The sequence below is a fragment of the Staurois parvus genome, unplaced genomic scaffold (genome assembly GCF_062004578.1).
Source record: "Staurois parvus isolate SC_StPar_1 unplaced genomic scaffold, SC_StPar_1.0 ptg000195l, whole genome shotgun sequence".
Taxonomy (NCBI): Eukaryota; Metazoa; Chordata; class Amphibia; order Anura; family Ranidae; genus Staurois; species Staurois parvus.
In genome coordinates this window covers 2,946,258-2,965,023 of record NW_028317991.1, presented here as the reverse complement: position 1 = coordinate 2,965,023, position 18,766 = coordinate 2,946,258, and the positions used below count along the sequence as shown (strand labels likewise).

Here is an 18,766-nt window from a genome sequence, read left to right as displayed (position 1 = left end):
CTGGTTGTTGAGAGCACCTGCTGGCCAGCCCTGGTACTGCAGCCCACAAGGCAGGTGAGCCCCACCACTATTGGCAAGTCCATTCCTGACACCAACACATCTCATCCCACAGCGTGATCACAGGTAAGGGAACTGCATGGTCAACTGAATGGGCTGCCGTGATTGAGAAAATCCTAAAATGATTAATGGTAAATTGATGGCTGTATAGTGGGTGCCATTAAGAAAATCTAATTTAACCGTTTAAGGACCGCCCCATGTATTTATACTGTGGCTCGGGACCCCCGCTGCGCTGGATCACGTACATGTACATGATTCGGCATTTCCGGGTATAGAGCGCGTGCCCTCCGCCCAATCTGTACCGTCATTGGGTACAGCACAAGTTGGTCAGCAGGTCCCGGCCAATGATTTATGTCCAGGCCCTGCTGATCGGCTTTGCGAATCACAGTATAGAGCCCTGTGTTTACTAACAACACAGAGCTCTGTACAGAGAGCAGCTGAGATCACTTAGTGTACCTCCCAGCCAGCTTCAGCTAGCCCACCACACTATCACAGTCCCATTATAAGTCACTGATTACCACCATTTCTAGTATACAAAAATAAATACATAAGAATTCCAGTATACATACCATAGCTGTAGACGGTATAACGCTTGCACAAACCAATTATTATACACTTATTGGTATTTTTTTATTTTACCAAAGACATGTAACAGAATACACTTTGGCCTAAATATATGAAGGAATTAGATTTTTTTTTTATTGGATATGTTTTATAACAGAAAGTAGAAAATATAATTTTTTTTAATTATCTGTCTTTTTTCCTGTATGTAATAAAAAAAACACCCAGTGGTGATCAAATACCACCAAAAGAAAGCTCTATTAGTGTGGAAAAAAAAATTCATTTGAGCACAGGGTTGCATGACTGCATAGTTTACAGTTAAAATAGCACAGTGCTGAATAGCAAAAAATGCCCTGGTCATGACGGGGGTCAAACCTTCCAGCGGAAGTAGGGGAATGTGATGGATAAATTACCTTTGAAAATGTATGTAATTATTTATTTCAGGTATTTATATAGCGCCATCAATTTAGGCAATGCTTTACATATATATTGTACATTCACATCAGTCCCTAACCCTCAAGGGGCGTACAATCTAAGGTCCCTAACTCACATTCATACATACACATACTAGGGCCAATTTAGACAGGAGCCAATTAACCTACCAGCATGTCTTTGGAGCGTGGGAGGAAACCGGAGTACCCGGAGGAAGCCAACGCAGGTACAGGGAGAACATGCAAGCTTCAGGCAGGTGGTGCCATGGTTGGGATTTGAACCAACGACCCTAGTACTGCCAGGCGGAAGTGCTAACCATTTAGCCACTGTGCTGCCCATGAATGGGTGAATGCTTTTTGAAAATGAGGGTCAAATAGTGAAATCTCTGAAAATGATGAGCAATTTCCATAACGTACAGACAGGTGAATGTCCAGCAAATGTTTTCATAGTGAATCCTTTACAGACCCCTTAAATGTAACAAGAAGGACAAAGGTATCTTATACATGTGAGCTATGTTTGACAGACTGGCTTTATCCTTTGTCTCTGTGTGAGTGGCAAGATGGCAAAACCCAGTGGGAAATAACTGGGTTTCTGGGGACAGACTGGAGCAGTTTTTATTCGCAGATTATGCACTGTTAAGTTGTTCCTATGCTGAATAGTTATTATTTAGAAGAGGTTTTTCTAAACGCTGAGAAAGGAAAGGGTTGACCTATAGGGACTAGCTTTAATGCGCGTTTCAAGTGACCTTGTCACCCTACTTTTTTTTTAAAAGCACTATCCATTAAAAGAATGTTACCGACTTCTCTGCTGAGCAGTGCCTCCGATCTTCTGCCATTTAGAACTTCCATGAGCTTTAGATGCCAGGTCACCCTCTGCACTTTGTGGTAGGAGTGGCGGATGGAACCACAACATGCAATAGGGGATCAAACATCCAATACATTTGGAAGTTTATTGGATACAGAAGATTCTCTAATGCCTACAGTACCTTTCCGGCAGGTTGTGCCTCTAATCTTCATATTGTAAAGAGGGTAGCACTACCCCCGTAGGGTTTAGGTCCCCCTATAGTCCTGCACTGCCAGGCAACATGCATTTTTCACACAGACTTGCATCCAGGAGACACTAACCAGTCCTTGAGATTGTTTTTTTTTTTAAATTTTATTAGAGGAATTAGAACTTGGATAGGGTAAGGGGTGTATGGAATGTCCAAGGGTAATGGCAACAGAGGACAATCTTCCTGATCTATGCACAAGTCTCTTTAACTGCAAAAAAAACAGATCCTTCTTTTTGAAGAGCTAGTCAGCATCTCCTGTAGTATCACTCCAGACCCTAGATACTCCTTAACAAGCTATTCTGGGTGAATCCCTGAGCAGGGGATCCAGTGTCTGTCACTTTAAGAGAAGACAGTCCCAGGTGGCTAATCCAGTTTTCCACCAGAGTGCTCCTTCCCCTTACCGGCCCGGAGGTGCAGATCTACTCATTCAGTCCTTCTCCTATGAGCTGCTGGGTTGGTGGCTGCTCTCATTCCTTCTGCTGGGCCACTCCTTCCCTGCTGCATAGGTGGTCCATGCTCTGGGGGCCTTTGATATCCAAAGCTTTCCTCCTTCCAAGCTTCCCTGCCTGTAGGTGAGCCCATTTCCCATCTGGGCTCTCTCACAGGCTCTTGCTTTCCAGCCTCACTTCTCCATCTTCCACCTGAACTCTCTATATAGCGCAAACTGTTGGCGCTATATAAATCCTGTAAAATAATAATAAGGAAGCTATTTTCAAACAAAAAGCATGGGAAACTTGCCACTAATATAGCTTAAAAAAACAAACAAAGAAAAAAACCAAGGTATCTCTCCCTATACAGAATTGTCATTTGTCCCGAACATCTCTAAAACACATTGAAAATATGGCTGCTGTAAGCTCACCTTTTACCTTCAAATGATCGTCTCTTCTGACTTAGCTGACCAGGGCAAAGGCTATGCTTTGCATTATAGGTTGTTTATTCCTTCTCAAGGTGAACCTGCAGACTTTTCGGACTCAAGTTCATTATTCCCGAGTTTCTCAAAACCCAGTATAGGCAGGGGTCATCTACTGTCTCCACTGCAGGTGGCGCTCAACCGCACTGGCATGGTAGAGGGAGAGGAAGTCAAGAGGAATGATGCTTCACTATGGTTTTCTTGGGTCACTAAGGAAGCTATCCAGGTGGATACTGCCACCCCATGTGCCACTGGAGGCGATCTTGGGTCAGGCAGAGTCTATTTAAGAGCCTGGCCCATGGGTTTGGCCCACATTTTGTGAGTGAATACTGTAGGGACAGGTTATTCGTCTGTCAGGGAAAGTGAATAATGGTAGAGAAAGGGTTACAAAGGGTTACAGATGAATAGGGACAGGATAGGGACATTCCATCCTCCCTGGAATCCTCCCCTTTGGGTACAAACCAGCCAAGCCACATTCCGATCTCTGAGACAGATGCTATTGGAATGTTCAAGATCTGTTCTGTTCCACATTGCCCTTACAACCTGTGAGTGTTCCTGTTTGGGTGCCTTCCCAGCAGGCCGTTTGTAAAGTTGAACTCTGATTTTGACACGAGTTTTGTTCCTACAACTGGACTGCAGTGTATTTACTGCTGCTGCACCTCCCAACAGCAGGGATTGACTGCGAACCCATGGAAGCAGCAAACGTGAACCTCATCCTTATTAATTAACAGTACAACCTTGTTTGCTCTGCCTGAAAACTAATATTTCCCCTAGAAAGCGCACATTCATTACTTTTACATCTTCTCCATGTTTCACAATACCTCAATGTTAATGCAAATGCAGCATGGAGCCAAGTGTCAGAGGTACAATTAGGGCATAATTAATTATGTTTGTTGCAAGAAATGTTATTTGGCTGAATATGATGAATTACAAGTCTACAGCATAAACCTTGCCGGTAAGGCTGTATTGTGCAGACTATTTTATCAGACAAAGCCCCCCCTCCAGTGTGTATAACCAATTTGCAAAGATCCAACCCAGACTGCGTTAGCCTGGCCACCTTCAAGACAAGGAAAGGGCATTTGCAGAAGCTAGAGATGGTGGAATGGTTAATTATTCATGCTGTATGTTCCGGGTTTTATCTCTTTGCTTTCAAATTCTGAACATTTTGCCAAAGATCTAGTGAGAAATCCCCTCCCTCCACCTCCAATACTGTAGAATGGAGTCTGAGAAAAAGATTTTATGTATCTGGTTTCCCCCCTCCCGCCCTCAAGGACATCTTTGTACAGAAGATCACCCTCTGGATAACAGAAATCAAATTTAGCCCCAAGATAAATGTTGTAATAATTTGCCCGCAACTCTGCTGGTGGATGGAGAAGAGAACACAGTTCCGGTTTCTTTTTTAATTGCCCTGCTGAAGTTGTAATGTTTGCTTGTTCGGTTTTATTGTGTAATGTGGTATTTAAGTTTAATTATTTATTGGATTATCGCTAATTACCATAGGCTGTTTTAAAACAGTGACCATGATAATACGCTTTGGCTATCAGAACTTAACAATAATCTAATTTCTTTAATGGTCTTGATATTATTTTAATTTAGGCATTTTAGAATGTTTGGGTTAATATTAAAGAGCAGTTCCAAGCAACAAGTGAATTAGTTCACAGACAGGGAACAGTATGTAGAAATGTTGCGGCTGTTCTAAATTCAGCAGTGGAGAACAGCTCAGTCTCCTGAGAGCCTCTGTCTGGCCCGAGCTTCAGATCCTCTTCACCATGTCATTTGTTTCTGCATCATTGGGTTATAGGTAGTGGTGACGCCTAAGAAAGAGAATGATGCCACATTTACTAGACACTTAAAGACCAAGCCTTTTCTGACACTTTTTATTTACAAGTAAAAATAAATTTTATTTTGCTAGAAAATTACTTAGAACCCCCATATATATTATATATTTTTTTTAAAGCAGAGGCCCTAGAGAATATAATGTTGCAGGTTTTTTTTGTCACCCGGTATTAGCGCAGCGGTTTTTCAAATGCAATTCTTTTGGAAACAATAAACTTTTTTTAATTTTAATGCACAAAAACACAATATAATATCCAATTGTCTTGAGAAGAGGAGAATAAGGGGGGATTGTAATCCTAGATTGTAAATTCGAAAGAGCAGGGCCATTGAATCCCTCGTGTTTTGTTTTGTTACTGTATTGTCTCATGTTCTGTCCCCCACTATTATATTATCATCCATAGGTGATGCTTTAAAATGCCTTTACAGGGTACCACTTTCGTTTTACACAGGAGGTCAGGTGCTAGAATTACTACCCTTGTCCTGACATTTGCAGTGATACCTGACGTGTGGTATGATCACTGTTTACGTATGCATAAGGACCAACGTATGTGTTCACTTTTGCACGGGAGCACAGGGGGGCAGGGGCACTTTAAAAACATTTATTTTTAGAATGTATTAATTTTTTTATTTTTACACTGTCCCTTTATTTATTTGGGTTTTTATCACTTTTATTGTTATTATTATTATTATTATAATATAGTGTTTATATAGCGTCAAAAGGTTTGCTCAGCGCTGTACATTAAAGTGGGGGGACAGTACATGAGACAATACAGTAACAATACAATACACGAGGGGTTCGAGGGCCCTGCTCTTTCGAGCTTACAATCTAGGAGGGAGGGGGTAGAGGTACAGGAGGAAGTGGCTGTGGGGGATGGAGTGGTAGGAGGAGTGGAGGAGAATGGCTGTTAGGTGAGGGTGGGGTAGGCTTCCCTGAAGAAAAGGGCTTTTCAGGGTGCGCCTGAAGGTGAGGAGGGTAGGTGACAGTCTGATGGATAGGGGTAGGGAGTTCCACAGGATGGGGGAAGTCCTGGAGAAGTCCTGCAGTTGGGCGTGGGAGGAGGAGACCAAGGAGCTAGAGAGTAGGAGGTCTTGTGAGGAGCGAAGGGCACGGGTAGGGTGGTATTTGGGTATCAGGTCAGTGAGGTAGTTTGGGACAGCGTTATGAATGGCTTTGTATGTCAGAGTGAGCAATTTGAATTTAATGCGTTGGGCAATCGGGAGCCAGTGAAGGGATTGGCAGAGGGGGGAGGCAGAAGTGGTGCGGTTGGTGAGGTGGATGAGTCTAGCCGCTGAGTTCAGGATAGACTGGAGTGGGGATAGCGTGTGTTGGGGTAGGCCGGTGAGAAGGGAGTTGCAGTAGTCCAGGCGTGAGATAATAAGGGAGTGTACGAGTAGTTTAGTGGTGTCTGGGGTGAGGAATGTACGTATCTTGGAGATGTTGCGGAGGTGGAGCCTGCATGACTTTGATAGTGATTGGACATGAGGTTGGAAGGAAAGGTTTGAGTCCAGGGTGACACCCAGGACTTTGGCGTGTGGGGTGGGATTGATGGTGGCGTTGTTAGTCGTGATGGAGAGGATGGGGGGGGGGGCGCGGGCTGGGGGGAAAACGGAGTATAAATATCCCCTGTGGTAGCAATAGTAAGTGACAGGTGCTCTTTACTGAGAGATCTGGGGTCTATTAGACTCCAGATCTCTGACCTTCAAAGCTTCAGATCATACCAATATTAGTATGATCCAATGCTTTTTTCAAACCACTAAGTAAGGGTTTGAGTGATGAAATTCTCAGCGCTTTCGGTTTCTTAGGCCATAGAGATGATTGGAGCTGCTCCAGTCTATGACTATCTATGGTCTATGATGTTCCTTAAAGCTGTGTTAAAGTCCACTTTTCAACTTCTACCTACAGGTAAGCTTATAATAAAGCTTGCCTGTAGGTAAAATGAATATCTCCTAAATATGCACTGTTTAGGCAATATTTTAGCAAGCAGCAGCCGGTGACGTCACCAGTGCATGTGCTCTGATCCAATGGCATACTCATGCTGTTCCTTCAGAGCCAGGGGTGGACTGACAACTCATGGGGACCCCGGGCAATAGGGGATCATGGGGCCCCTGTGTCCTTGCCCAAACTCAAAAAAGCTTATGAAAAAGGTACCAGGGGCATCTCATGGGGCCCCCTACTGACCCCGGGCCCTCGGGCAGTGCCCAAGCTTCCAAATGGTCAGTCCCCCCTGTTCAGAGCTCTGTGCCATGATCTCTCTGTGGGAGTGGCATCATCACCAATCAAGCGGCCAGAGCCTGCAAACTCTGAAGAAGACTGGGTGAAGATGGAATCCCTGTCAGCAGTGAGAGGATGCTGCTGGGGGGGTCCGTTTCAAAGGTAAATCTGACATAATGTGCTAGTTTGCACTGCATACTAGCACATTGTGGCTTAAACCTGCAGGGGGGGGGGAGTTGTTGTTAACTTTACTACCACTTTAAGTGGTTTTCTAGAGTGCCTGTGCAGCATTTGAGCTGAACAAGCATCCATCATGGTTTATTTTTTTTTATTTATTTATTTTATAAAGTCCCACTTCCTTTCCAGTTGTATTTAGGCAAAAAACACATTTTTCCATTGCTAACTGTAGGAAAGGCTAAAAATAATTTGGTACAAATTATATTCTTTTTTTTAATGTGTATTGGCTGGTTTACTATGCTCTGACCATAAGTCAGTGATTGGTGGTAATATACTACCATTCATCATTTATTTAGTATTTATTTCAGGTACTTATATAGCGCCATCAATTTAAGCAAGTGTTTACATATATATTGTACATTCACATCAGTCCCTAACCCTCAAGGGGTGTACAATCTAAGGTCCCTAACTTACATTCATACATATCCATACTAGGGCCTATTTAGACAGGATCCAATTCACCTACCAGCATGTCTTTGGACTGTGGGAGGAAACCGGAGTACCCGGAGGAAACCCACGCATTCATAGGGAGAACATGCAAACTTCAGGCAGGTGGTGCCGTGGTTGGGATTAGAACCAACGACCCTAGTACTGCCATGTGGCAGTGTACTGCTAGATAGTATAAAGCATTGATAATGAATAGTGTACCATACTGGATCTTTAACACCCAACCCTATTACTTATAACCCCAGGTTTCCTGCATTGCATTGTGGTAACACACAGAAAACACACATTTTACTGCAAGTTACCACAATGCACAGTCATCATTGTACTGCACTCTGGTGCCAACCCAGCGTTGCCAGTACACTGTAATGCACAGATTTGAACCACCTGTGCCTTGGGGTGCAGCACTTTTCCATTTGTCCAAAATCAATAAAACTCGCAACACAGCACATGTTAGATGGCAAACCAACATCTGTAATGCGGGTGTGTAAATGTAGCAGACAGGTGTGTAGAGGACCTGGACTAGACATGTGCACGCCAGACATTTTCGTTTAGTTTCAAATGCATTCGTTCATTGAAGAATTTTATTTTGTCATTATTCACAATGTTGAGCTGATTCATTTTCGGAATTCTTTTTATACCTTCAGCATTCGTTTCATATATTATACTAGTTTTCGGTGTCGATAGTTAAGGTGGATTCGTTATTCATATATCAAAACCATTCAATATTTTCAGACGCAAAAGAATAAATAATGCAACATTTATCAGCCCTGAAATTTTCATGTCTGTTGGATTTGCAGAATATTGAGGCTAATACTTACCCCTAATCCATAAAAACCACCACCACCCTTCAAGCCCTCCCCACCTAAATGACCACGTGACTCTCTTTTAGGTGTAAAACCGGCCAGAGCAGCCATTTGTTTAACATAACTCAAATATAACACTTCTTACAGTACACTCAAATAATAACTGACAGTAATGATCTCAACCAGGTCCATGGTCTTCGAAAGGCACCGTTACTCACATCCAAAACTCAGCTGTATCTGACACCCAATGAAAAGGCCCCCAGCTGCTACTACACCGCCCCGGGGACAATACTACAGTTACGTAGTCCCAGATACAGCCACTGAACTCCCACATTACCAACGTGACCTTATAATTGGGAAGGGACACCCATACCTACGATGGGCCCAACCCATAATCCACCAAATTGTCACTCCACCACCGCCTTCAAAGACCCATGGACCTCTGCCGGCTACCATGACAAAACAAACAGACAAACACCTCGGGACACAAAAAGCCATTCTGAACAAGAAACAAACTGAAGGAACCCGCACAGGACAAACACAAAGAACAAACCATAACCAAAACAGCAAAACAAAATATGAAACAGCTCCAGGGAGGGAGGGCGGGAGAAACCACCCCCGTGCTGGCACAAGCTCCGACTGACTTCCGACAAGACCCCACCCTCCTCCTAATCCTGGCAAGACCACCCCTCAATGTTGCGTACTCCTATCAGGTAAGTAACCACCCCCTTACCTCCTGGATATACTACTCCCACCCAAAATACACGCTCCGCCTCGTCTGCATGGCCCAGTCATGCTGGCCCTCCCTTTTAGCTTTGCTCAGTCCAGGCCTTGACTAACCTAAGAATTGCATTAGACCAAGATTTCTTAACCAATGTTACATGAAACCCTAGGGTTCCTCTAGAGGTTGCTAATGGTTCCTTGAGCAATTTCTGCCTCTCAGGTACCTGTGACACCATTGTTCCTTTTAGCTACCTTTAAAAGGGTAATTATTCCCAATAACCACAAGCGTAAGAAGAATTCTTCCCATTGACCATCACACTATTGTATCATGAGTTGTAGATATTGTCATTTTTAGCAAGGGTTTCCTGAGACCAGAAACTTATTTTAAGGGTTCTTCTGTGTTGAAAAGGTTGAGAAAGGCTGCATTAGACTGGAACTGAACTGACTGACTGAGAATTACAAATGCAATTTAAATCACATTTTTACTTGAATCCAAATTATCGAACAATTTTGTAAATTTAATTAATTTCCCCATGGGCCCAAACTACTATTGCATCATGTGACATCATCAGAATAAAACAAGTGTGTAATGAACTAGGAGAGCAGAGAGAGAGAGCACACGGAGACAGATCACACAAAACCCACTGTGTAGGCGTTTATTGGGGAACTTAAGAACACAGCAGGGGTAACAAGACACAGTACAACAAAACAGTCCAATGGGTAGCAATGTAACACCATATAGATAGTCCATGTAGGATGGCCCAGCAAAAATGGGGAACCTGTACTCCGAAACAAGGACCTGAGCAGACAAGGGGTTATGTCCAGAACAGGGTAGAGATCTGGCCAGACGGGTAAGTCCATAACAGGGTAGATATCAAGGCAGACAGGGGTAAGCCCTGAACAGGACGGAGATCTGGACAGACGGGTAAGTCCCAAACAGGGCAGAGATCCAGGCAGACGGCCATGTCCAGAGCAGGGAGAGCGATCTTCAGGATGGCAGTGTGGGACAGCTCAGGGGAGATCCACAGGGGAAACAAGGACAGGGATCCGGGCACCAGGGTATGGCACATCAAGGGTACAGGCTAGCACACAGGGCAGCAATTGGATACAGCAGGCACTTAGTCCAGAGTCCAGGGCAACAATCCAGGCACAATGAGGGAAGAGCAGCAATAGAAACAGCAGCTGAGGAAGCCCAGGCAGTGTGTCAGAGGAAATATGATCTGGTGGGTAGAGTTCCTTCATTGGCACATCACGGGTCCTCATAGGGCTGTGTGTCCTGGCGTCAGCATCCGGACCCCACATACAGCAGTTGCAGGAAGAACAGAGAGGAGAGCAGCATTCCAGTGTCCAGGAAGCCGCATAGACAATATGGAACTACAAGTCCCAGCAGTTCAGAAAGCAAAGTACAGGCCATACAAAACTATCTGTCTCAGCAGTTCTGTGCATCTTCTAACCTAGATTGTAATCCTAGATTGTAAGCTCCAAGGATCAGGGCCCTCCTTTCCCTCTTGTATTGAACTGTATTGTTACTGTATTGTCTCCCTTTATATTGTAAAGTGCTGAGCAAACTGTTGGCGCTATATAAATCCTGTATGATAATAATAATAACCTCCTTTTTGGAAGACATGCAGCCATCAGCTCATGCAGGTCCATCACAGGAGCAAACTCAGAAAAAGGCGGGCCCTTTCTGCCAGCATAGAGGGCCCAGGGTCAGTAGGGGGCCCCATGAGCTGCCCCTGGAACCTTTTTATAGGCTTTTTTAGGTGTGGTTTGAGTGTGGGCGAGGACACAGGGGCCCCATGATCCCCTATTGCCCAGGGGCCCCATGAGTTGTCAGTCCACCCCTGCTCATAGATTAATTAAGTAGTCAAACTGACTGCTTTACACTGTTGATTTTAACAAAACAATACAAATTTCTACCCTCTGCTACAAAGTGCATTTGTTAATTTTGTTAATTATTTTTCAGATTCGTTGACATTTGTTTCTATGTCCATTGCAAGATTTGTATACATATGAATCATACTCTGCAAATCAAATTTTTGCCCTCAAATCAATTCGTAACGAAGCGCACTTCTAACCTGGCCTAATGAAATACAGGGGTTGCTATTTTTGACCTTCTAAGTATGCTAGTTGTCTGGCTGCCAATATTTTCTCAGCCAAATTGACCCCAAACAAGCATGCCAATTAAAAGTTATAGTAGATCAACTCGCCATACCCGTTGCAGTTCCATTCCTTAGAGACAGTCATTAGATCACATGACAGCCAGGCAACTAGCATTTTCAGAAGGCTCCATACACACTGGGCTTTTTAATAACGCTGGTAATGTTAGCTGTGTAAAGTCACATAAAAAAACGTTTCAGCGTTTTTGTATTAGCGTTTAGCGGCATTTTGCCACTTTTTTTGTGTTTGCATTTTATAGCGTTTTTTAGAGGTTTTTTTACCGCTGGTTTGCTGCGATATACCACGTTTTTCAGCGTTAGAGAATTTTTGGCAGCTAAAAAACTCCTCCAGAAACCCACTAGTTCTGTTTTTTTTTTTCCATCCAAAAAATGTCCACGCCAAAAAACGTTGATTACAGTCTATGTGTGCATGGAAACATAGCATAACATGCTGGGAGTTTACTGGCTGTAGAAGAAAATGTCAACAGCCAAAAACAACAGCTGTAAAAATGTTCAGTGTGCATGAGGATGAGAAGAGACTAGCAGTATGTTTTTTCTAACCTTGAGCTTAACATAGTCAGAGTAACCCTGACTTATCAGTTACCTAACCTCTGAGCTGTTGAAACATGCTAGTAGATAACCATTGAATTGAGCAAGTGAGGGGGATCACTAAATACTCTCTGACAACCTGATACCCCATGTTCTTTCAGTCCTACTCAACAGCATAAATTACTTTCTCTGTTCTCTTTCAGCTCCTGCTCGAATTCTGACTTTCAGTGGTACTGTAACAACCCCATGGATGAAGGACATCGTCCTGCCTTGTAAGGCTGTTGGAAATCCTGCTCCCACAATCAAATGGATGAAGACAAGGTAACCAGTGACCAAATGTGCACTGTAATGGGGCCCTGCCATTTTGAAATAGTCTGTTCAACAACCGGTTGGTTGTCAGTTATGAAATTCTTGATTTGTATGTGAGAAAAGTAGCTATTTGTCATTGGCCTGACTCTTGACTGTTAGGTCAACTGCTTCTAAAGAAGGAGCTTGTAGACAAGTGCATTCTGTATTCTCCACTGTAGGTGGCGCTTTACCCAAAGCGGTAATGCAGCAGGGGAAGGAAGTCCTGGGGAAATTAGTTCCTCTCTGATTTTGTGTGATCACCTGGTAGAAGCTGTCTGATTGGACACTGGTCCCCTTGTGACTCCTGTGGTCATCTTGGGTGAGGACAGAGCTTGTTTAAGTTCCTGCCCCCCCTGGATTGGTTTGCATTTTGCAAGTGCCTAGAGTACATTCCCCACCTGTTATGGACAGCACTTAGCGGTAGGAAAAGGTTTCGGAGGAGTAGGGAGAGTGCAGGAACTTCGCCTCTCATCGAGTAGCTTCCCAACTGGGGTTGTACCAGCTAGGTCGCACTTCCACCCCTCCTTGCAGACGCTGTCAGCATTGCTCTGAACCTGTGAACCACTGCTGCAAGTTGTACATGTGTTACTGGATGGCTGTGCTCTCCCACCAGGCCTTTTGTAAGTTGTTGGAACATTTCAATACATTCCGTTCTCTGCAATCCGCCCCCATGTACTCCCTTCCACCACCTCACCACACTGCACCCGCTCACAAGTTTGCTATTAAAGTATAGTTTTTTGGATATTCAAATGCAAAAATGTTATTATAGTAGAACTCCAGGCAAACATAAAAGTTTTAAAACAATCCAGCCCTATTGCATTCCCATGGACTTACGTGAAGAAAGAAGCAGTTCTGACAAAAGCAAGACAATTCAGGTTCTTACTCTCTTGGCAGGCTGAGCATGACTTTTCAGTCAAGCTACTGTTGTCATTAGTGGATTTTACATATATTTGTATGGCGGGTTAAAGACACATAAAAGCTGCATTGCTTGTCCTTTGTGGGTTATATGGATTGTACCCCTTGGTCAGTGACACCAGAGGATTTCTACAAGGCTTGGGGGGGGGGGGGGCACTATCATTCTGTTGGAGCCCTGTGGCACCTGAAGAAAACATATGTCATATCACCCCTGCATTATACCACCAGGATTCGCCCACATAGTACAGAAGTTTGACTATATTGACCTCGCAGACATCTGTCTTAGCCTGTTATCAATCATTATATCTTGCAGCCTTTGTCTTTCCTCTAGGTTTTTGTCACTTCACATTTCAGTGAAATATGTCATTTGTGATTAAGTAACCGGGAACAAAGGCTAGTTTTATGATGACATTAAACCTCTGCTACATCAGCAGGATCATCTTGTCTTTACCATTCAACATCAATTAAGATCAATAAAGCAGAAAAGAGATGAGCACTGATGGCTTTGTTTTGGTTCAATGTTCCTATCTCCCCTTGTCTCTTTGGGGTGTATTAATGTTTACTGTACATTTCTTACTAAATTCATAACTAGCACAGACATGTATTAGAGGGACCCTGTCGGGGTAGAAAAAAAAATTCTAAAAGAAGATGCCCTGCAAAAGAAGCGATCTTATTCTCTACTCTCCAGCATCCCATGCCTTCACCAGTCTCTTTGACAGTTGACAGTTCTGAGCACTATGGTTTTTTGTTTTATTGTTTTGTTTTAAAGTAAAGGCACTAGGAGCTAATACAAGAAAGCAAGAAAGGTGAATCTGCATACACAGAAAACAGGTATATACAGAGAAACAGAGTTTGACCCATAAGGAGGAAGAGCAACTAGGCTAAATGGGAGAAGAGGATAACATCATATCAGGTCGTAGGATCTCAACAGTAGCATTAGTGAGCAAAAAAACAAAAAACAATGCTATATGTAAGTAAGTAGACTGGAAAAACAGAGTAGAGAAAGCTACAGGATAACATTAAGAACCTGTATGAGGACAGCATCCAGAAGAGAGCATGTAGACAGCTGGTAAGTGTAGAAAAAGGGGAGAAAGCAGGGAGGTGGGAAATGGGGGATGTTGAGGGGAAAGGGGTATCCCAGGGATTGGTCAGGTCCGATTGGTCAAGAGGACTGTAGTGCTGAACTTAGACATGTGCATTTCATTTAGTTAAGATTTGTTTTTCGCACGAAAGTTTCATTTGTGGAGATTCAGATGTATACGAATCTCTGAATGGACAAAGTAACGAATGCCAACTAATCCAGAGAAATGTTATAGCAACATTAACAAATGCATTTGTTTCATTTGGATGATGTCACATGATGCGATAGTAGTTTGCGCCCATGAGGAAATTAATTAAATTTTCAAATTTGTTAGATAACTCTGCTTCGGAAAAAAAATGGATCCGAATTTTGTTACATTCGTTAATTCAGATTCACATGACGTTAGTCAATATTGTCCATCCGGCTCATGCTATTTATTTTGGTGGGTTGGACTAGCGTCCGAAAATATTGAATCCTTCAAAATCAGTAACATATCGAATATATAGCAGTCTTCTAGAAAAATTGTTAAATTTTTTTTAATTCACCGAGACCAACAAAAAACGAATGTAAAAGATACGAAATGAATTCCAAAAAATAATCGGGTCAACATAACGAATATGACAAAATTACATTTTTCAATGAACAAATGCATCAGAAACTAAACAAAAATTTTCAGTGTGCACATGTCTAGTGGGGAGGCAAATAATGGTCTACCCAAGGTCTACCCCATAAGCGCTCCTAGTTTTGGACTGTATCCAGGAGTGCCTTCACTTCAGCATGGACCATGGCCTGGGTGACCCTGTTTTTTGTTTACACTATGCTGACGTTGGGACAATTCCAAGCCTTCATAACAGTCTGTTTGGCTGAAGTAGAAACCCGCAATAACAGCTTTAAATTTTTGTGAGGACAGATTTGGGGGACTAATGTTAGGAAGGGATATAAGAGGATCGGGAGTGATTCCAGGAGCACCGTTTTCTTCCTCCAATCCCATGTCACTATAGGACATTTCAGTGATTTAAGGGTTGGAGGATGGAAACATACCATGTTGCGGGGGACACAGGTATCTGACACACCTGGAAGTTTCAATTGCTGAAGATATAGACGGAGACTGCAGCTCTAGAATGAAGGGAAAGTAGGGAACATGGACCACTGGAGAAGTATGTATAGGAGCTCTTTTTTTACTGCCCTGTTATGATTTCTTTAAAACCGAAGATTTCTGCATGTGCTTTCATCACAGGTGGCATGTCTTTCTGTTAGAGGTGGCGTGACCTGCAACACATTTCTTGTATTGAACTGTATTGTTGCTGTATTGTCTCCCGTTATATTGTAAAGCACTGAGCAAACTGTTGGCGCTATATAAATCCTGTATAATAATAAAAACAATAATAATATGACCATCCACATCATTTGAGGGGTAATATAGACAGTCATATGAAAATAGCATGCACAAGGTAATGGACTAACACATAAAAACACCTTTGTAGCCAACCAATGCCCAAGTAGATATGTGATAGTTTTCTGATGTCAGCATGGACCCATATTGGTGCAGATTATCAGCAGAGAATGTGTCTTATGACTTCAACAGATAATCAGACTATATACACATACCTTAAAGCTCAACTGATTTCACAGAAATAGATATTTAATCTACAAAACATAACAATCTCTATTTTCATAATCTTGTTTTTACCTTCCTGTTTTGTCACTTGTGGGTGTCTAAATTTGACTGTGCAGTCCATCCAAAGGTCAGATTTAGTGCCCTCTGTAATCAGCACTCAGTAACAGACCTGGCCTGACTCGCCCCCTTTCCGTCTCTGCAATCACTTGTGCTGAGGACTCTTGGGCTGTGGGGTTTGATTGTTACTGATTTCTGCCAGCATAGAACACTGGAGGGGGAAAATAGGAAGCAGCATTCTCAGTAAAGGAAATGATGTTTAGAAGTGTTTACTAGCGAAAAAAAAAAAGTCACAAATCCTAAATTGTGATGGTACAGGACTATAAAAAGATAAAAATGCAAGATATTAGTTAGTGTTTTAAACCTTCAGCCTAAAATTGCTGTATAAGTCCAAAAGACAATACAAAATTAAAAACAATATTTGCCATTTCAGTTTCTCTATAGCTACAGGAGGTACTTTTACATATTTCGCAGAACGTCTTTCTACCTTGGCCACCTCGCATGAGTCTTGTATTTTTGGGTTTATTGGTCCTTTAAAGCAACTGCGACCCGAGGACAGATGGTACTGCTCATCTGCTTGAGCGCTGTGCCTCTACTGAAGAATGATTCCCCAAATATGATGGATGGGATGCATACGGTCGATCTCCAGTCCAAATGCTAAATTAACTGTATCATTTACTGTTTATTCTGTGAGATGACAGTGGGTTATGAATGCTCATGAATCTTTATCACTTTCCAGGAGAATATTCCAACTAATGAAATCTTCATGAGCTCAGTGTAACATTGTGGCTGTCACCACATTTTAACTCTTTCAATGGGTGCTGACCTTTTGGGGTTTATTTACTAAAGCTGGAGAGTCCAAAATCAGACTCACTTCTGCACAGAATCCAATCAGCTTCCAGGTTTCATTGCCAAAGCTTCATTGAACAAGCTGAGGTTAGAAGCTGATTGGTTTCTATGCAGAAGTGAGTCTGATTTTGGACTCTCCAGCTTTAGTAAATAAACCCCTTTATGTCAGAAAGACAAGAACCAAATATTGCAATTGCTCTGTCATTTTTGTATGACTCAGTTTAGACATAGGTGGATAATAGCAGGTGCCACAATATGCATTCATTCCTCCCCTGGCATCTTGAGAGCTCCTAGACCTGGACGATACACTGACTCGAAATCCCAGTGATCAGTGATTTGAGAGTTTTCACTGCTGTAAAAGTTTGCCTATAAGTAGGAGATTTTGACATTTCACCACTTTAGCTAAATGCATTGAAGTCAATAGGAAAGGTAACGTTAAAGTAGTTTGTAGGGGTCTTACACTAACAAAAGAAATCCTGGTCAACCACTGACTGAAAATTATTATTATTATTATACAGTATTTATAAAGCGCCAATAGTTCGCTCAGCGCTGTACATTACAGAGGGGGACAGAACATGTGACAGAACAATACCAATACAATGCAAAACATGAGGGGATCGAGGGCCCTGCTCTTTCGAGCTTACAATCTAGGAGGGAAAATTATATCATATATACACACACACAACAAATATGAACTTCTGGAGCTTCTCTCTTTTAGAAAACCTATAGGTACTGGGGACCCAGTGGTGTATGTAGGTTTTGTGCTGCCCTAGGCAACACAAAAATTGGTGATCACCCCCTAACCCCGTGGAGAAAGTTTGCCACCGGCCAACACCAACCCCCTTCGCACGTGGAGAGAGACTGACATTGACCAACAACACTCCTGTCCCCCCGCCCAAGAGAGCCTTCCACTACCATCTCCCCCCATTACACCAAATCCCCCTGGCAAGAGAGAGAAGACACTCACTTTCACAGCTCTGGATATTCCCAGGAATGAGAGTCAGGCTGTACATACACCTTCAAGCAGTGCGCAGTCTCTCTCGGTTTCCACCTGGTCCCCATTCCACATGTGTCCCTTCTTATGTCTTTTCTTCCAGGGGCCGGTGCTGCCCTCCCTGAAAAATGTTGCCCTAGGCAAATGCCTTGTTTGCCTTGTGGTAAATACGCCACTGTGGGGACCTTTTAGTAACATGGACTCTGGGCTGAAATTTTGCAGAGACTAAGTGGCCATTTAGTATTTGTATTTGTTTTTAGGGGTGCAATGTGCTTTAAAGTGGTTGTAAACATCAGACCTGAAATATGAACAAAGCATGTCCATCTATAGTGTATACTTGTCTTAATTAAGAAGGAAGGAAAAAATGTCACCAGCACACCGAGGATCACCAATATGGGTCCATGTTGGTGATCCTCGGTGTGCTGGTGACATTTTTTCCTTGCTGATTTTGTTTGGTTCCAGCCGACGGTCACTGCAGCACCCACTTATACACACAGCCATTTTTAAAGCAGGAACGTGTGCATTTGGATCATACACTTGTCTTAAATAAGAGCACTAAGTGTAATTTCTCTCTGCTGCTTTGTTCCTCTGCTATCTGCATGAATCACGTCTGACAAGTTTTCCTGACACCAAAAGAAAAAAAGGTGACAGGGGAGGGCACAGCCTGTGATTGCCAGCCTCCACTCTGTTCCTGTGTGTTGTGTAAAGGAAGTGGGGGGGTCCCTTCCCTCCATTCAGCTCTCAGCTCTCCTAAATGTGCTCTGCAGTGTGTAATTTCAGCTCTCTGTCCTCTCAGACGAACTTTAAAAAACCTGGACTTTGCATGGATGTAGATAAGAAAAGACTGCACATAAAAGGGTACAACTTACTCTGTGTAGCAAGTTTTTTTTCATCGCTGTGTATCAGCTGAGGCCAGTCACTTCGCTG

The 18,766-nt window shown here is 43.0% G+C and overlaps 1 protein-coding gene across 1 annotated transcript in view; it reads left to right on the top strand.

Moving 5' to 3' along the window:
- The window catches only part of DSCAM (DS cell adhesion molecule), a 765,341-nt gene that overhangs the window by 510,393 nt on the left and 236,182 nt on the right, over positions 1–18,766 (top strand). The window contains exon 22 of the mRNA XM_089677896.1: positions 12,181–12,298. Within this exon, the coding sequence (XP_089534022.1) occupies positions 12,181–12,298 (118 nt within the window). The remainder of the gene's footprint in view (positions 1–12,180; positions 12,299–18,766) is intronic.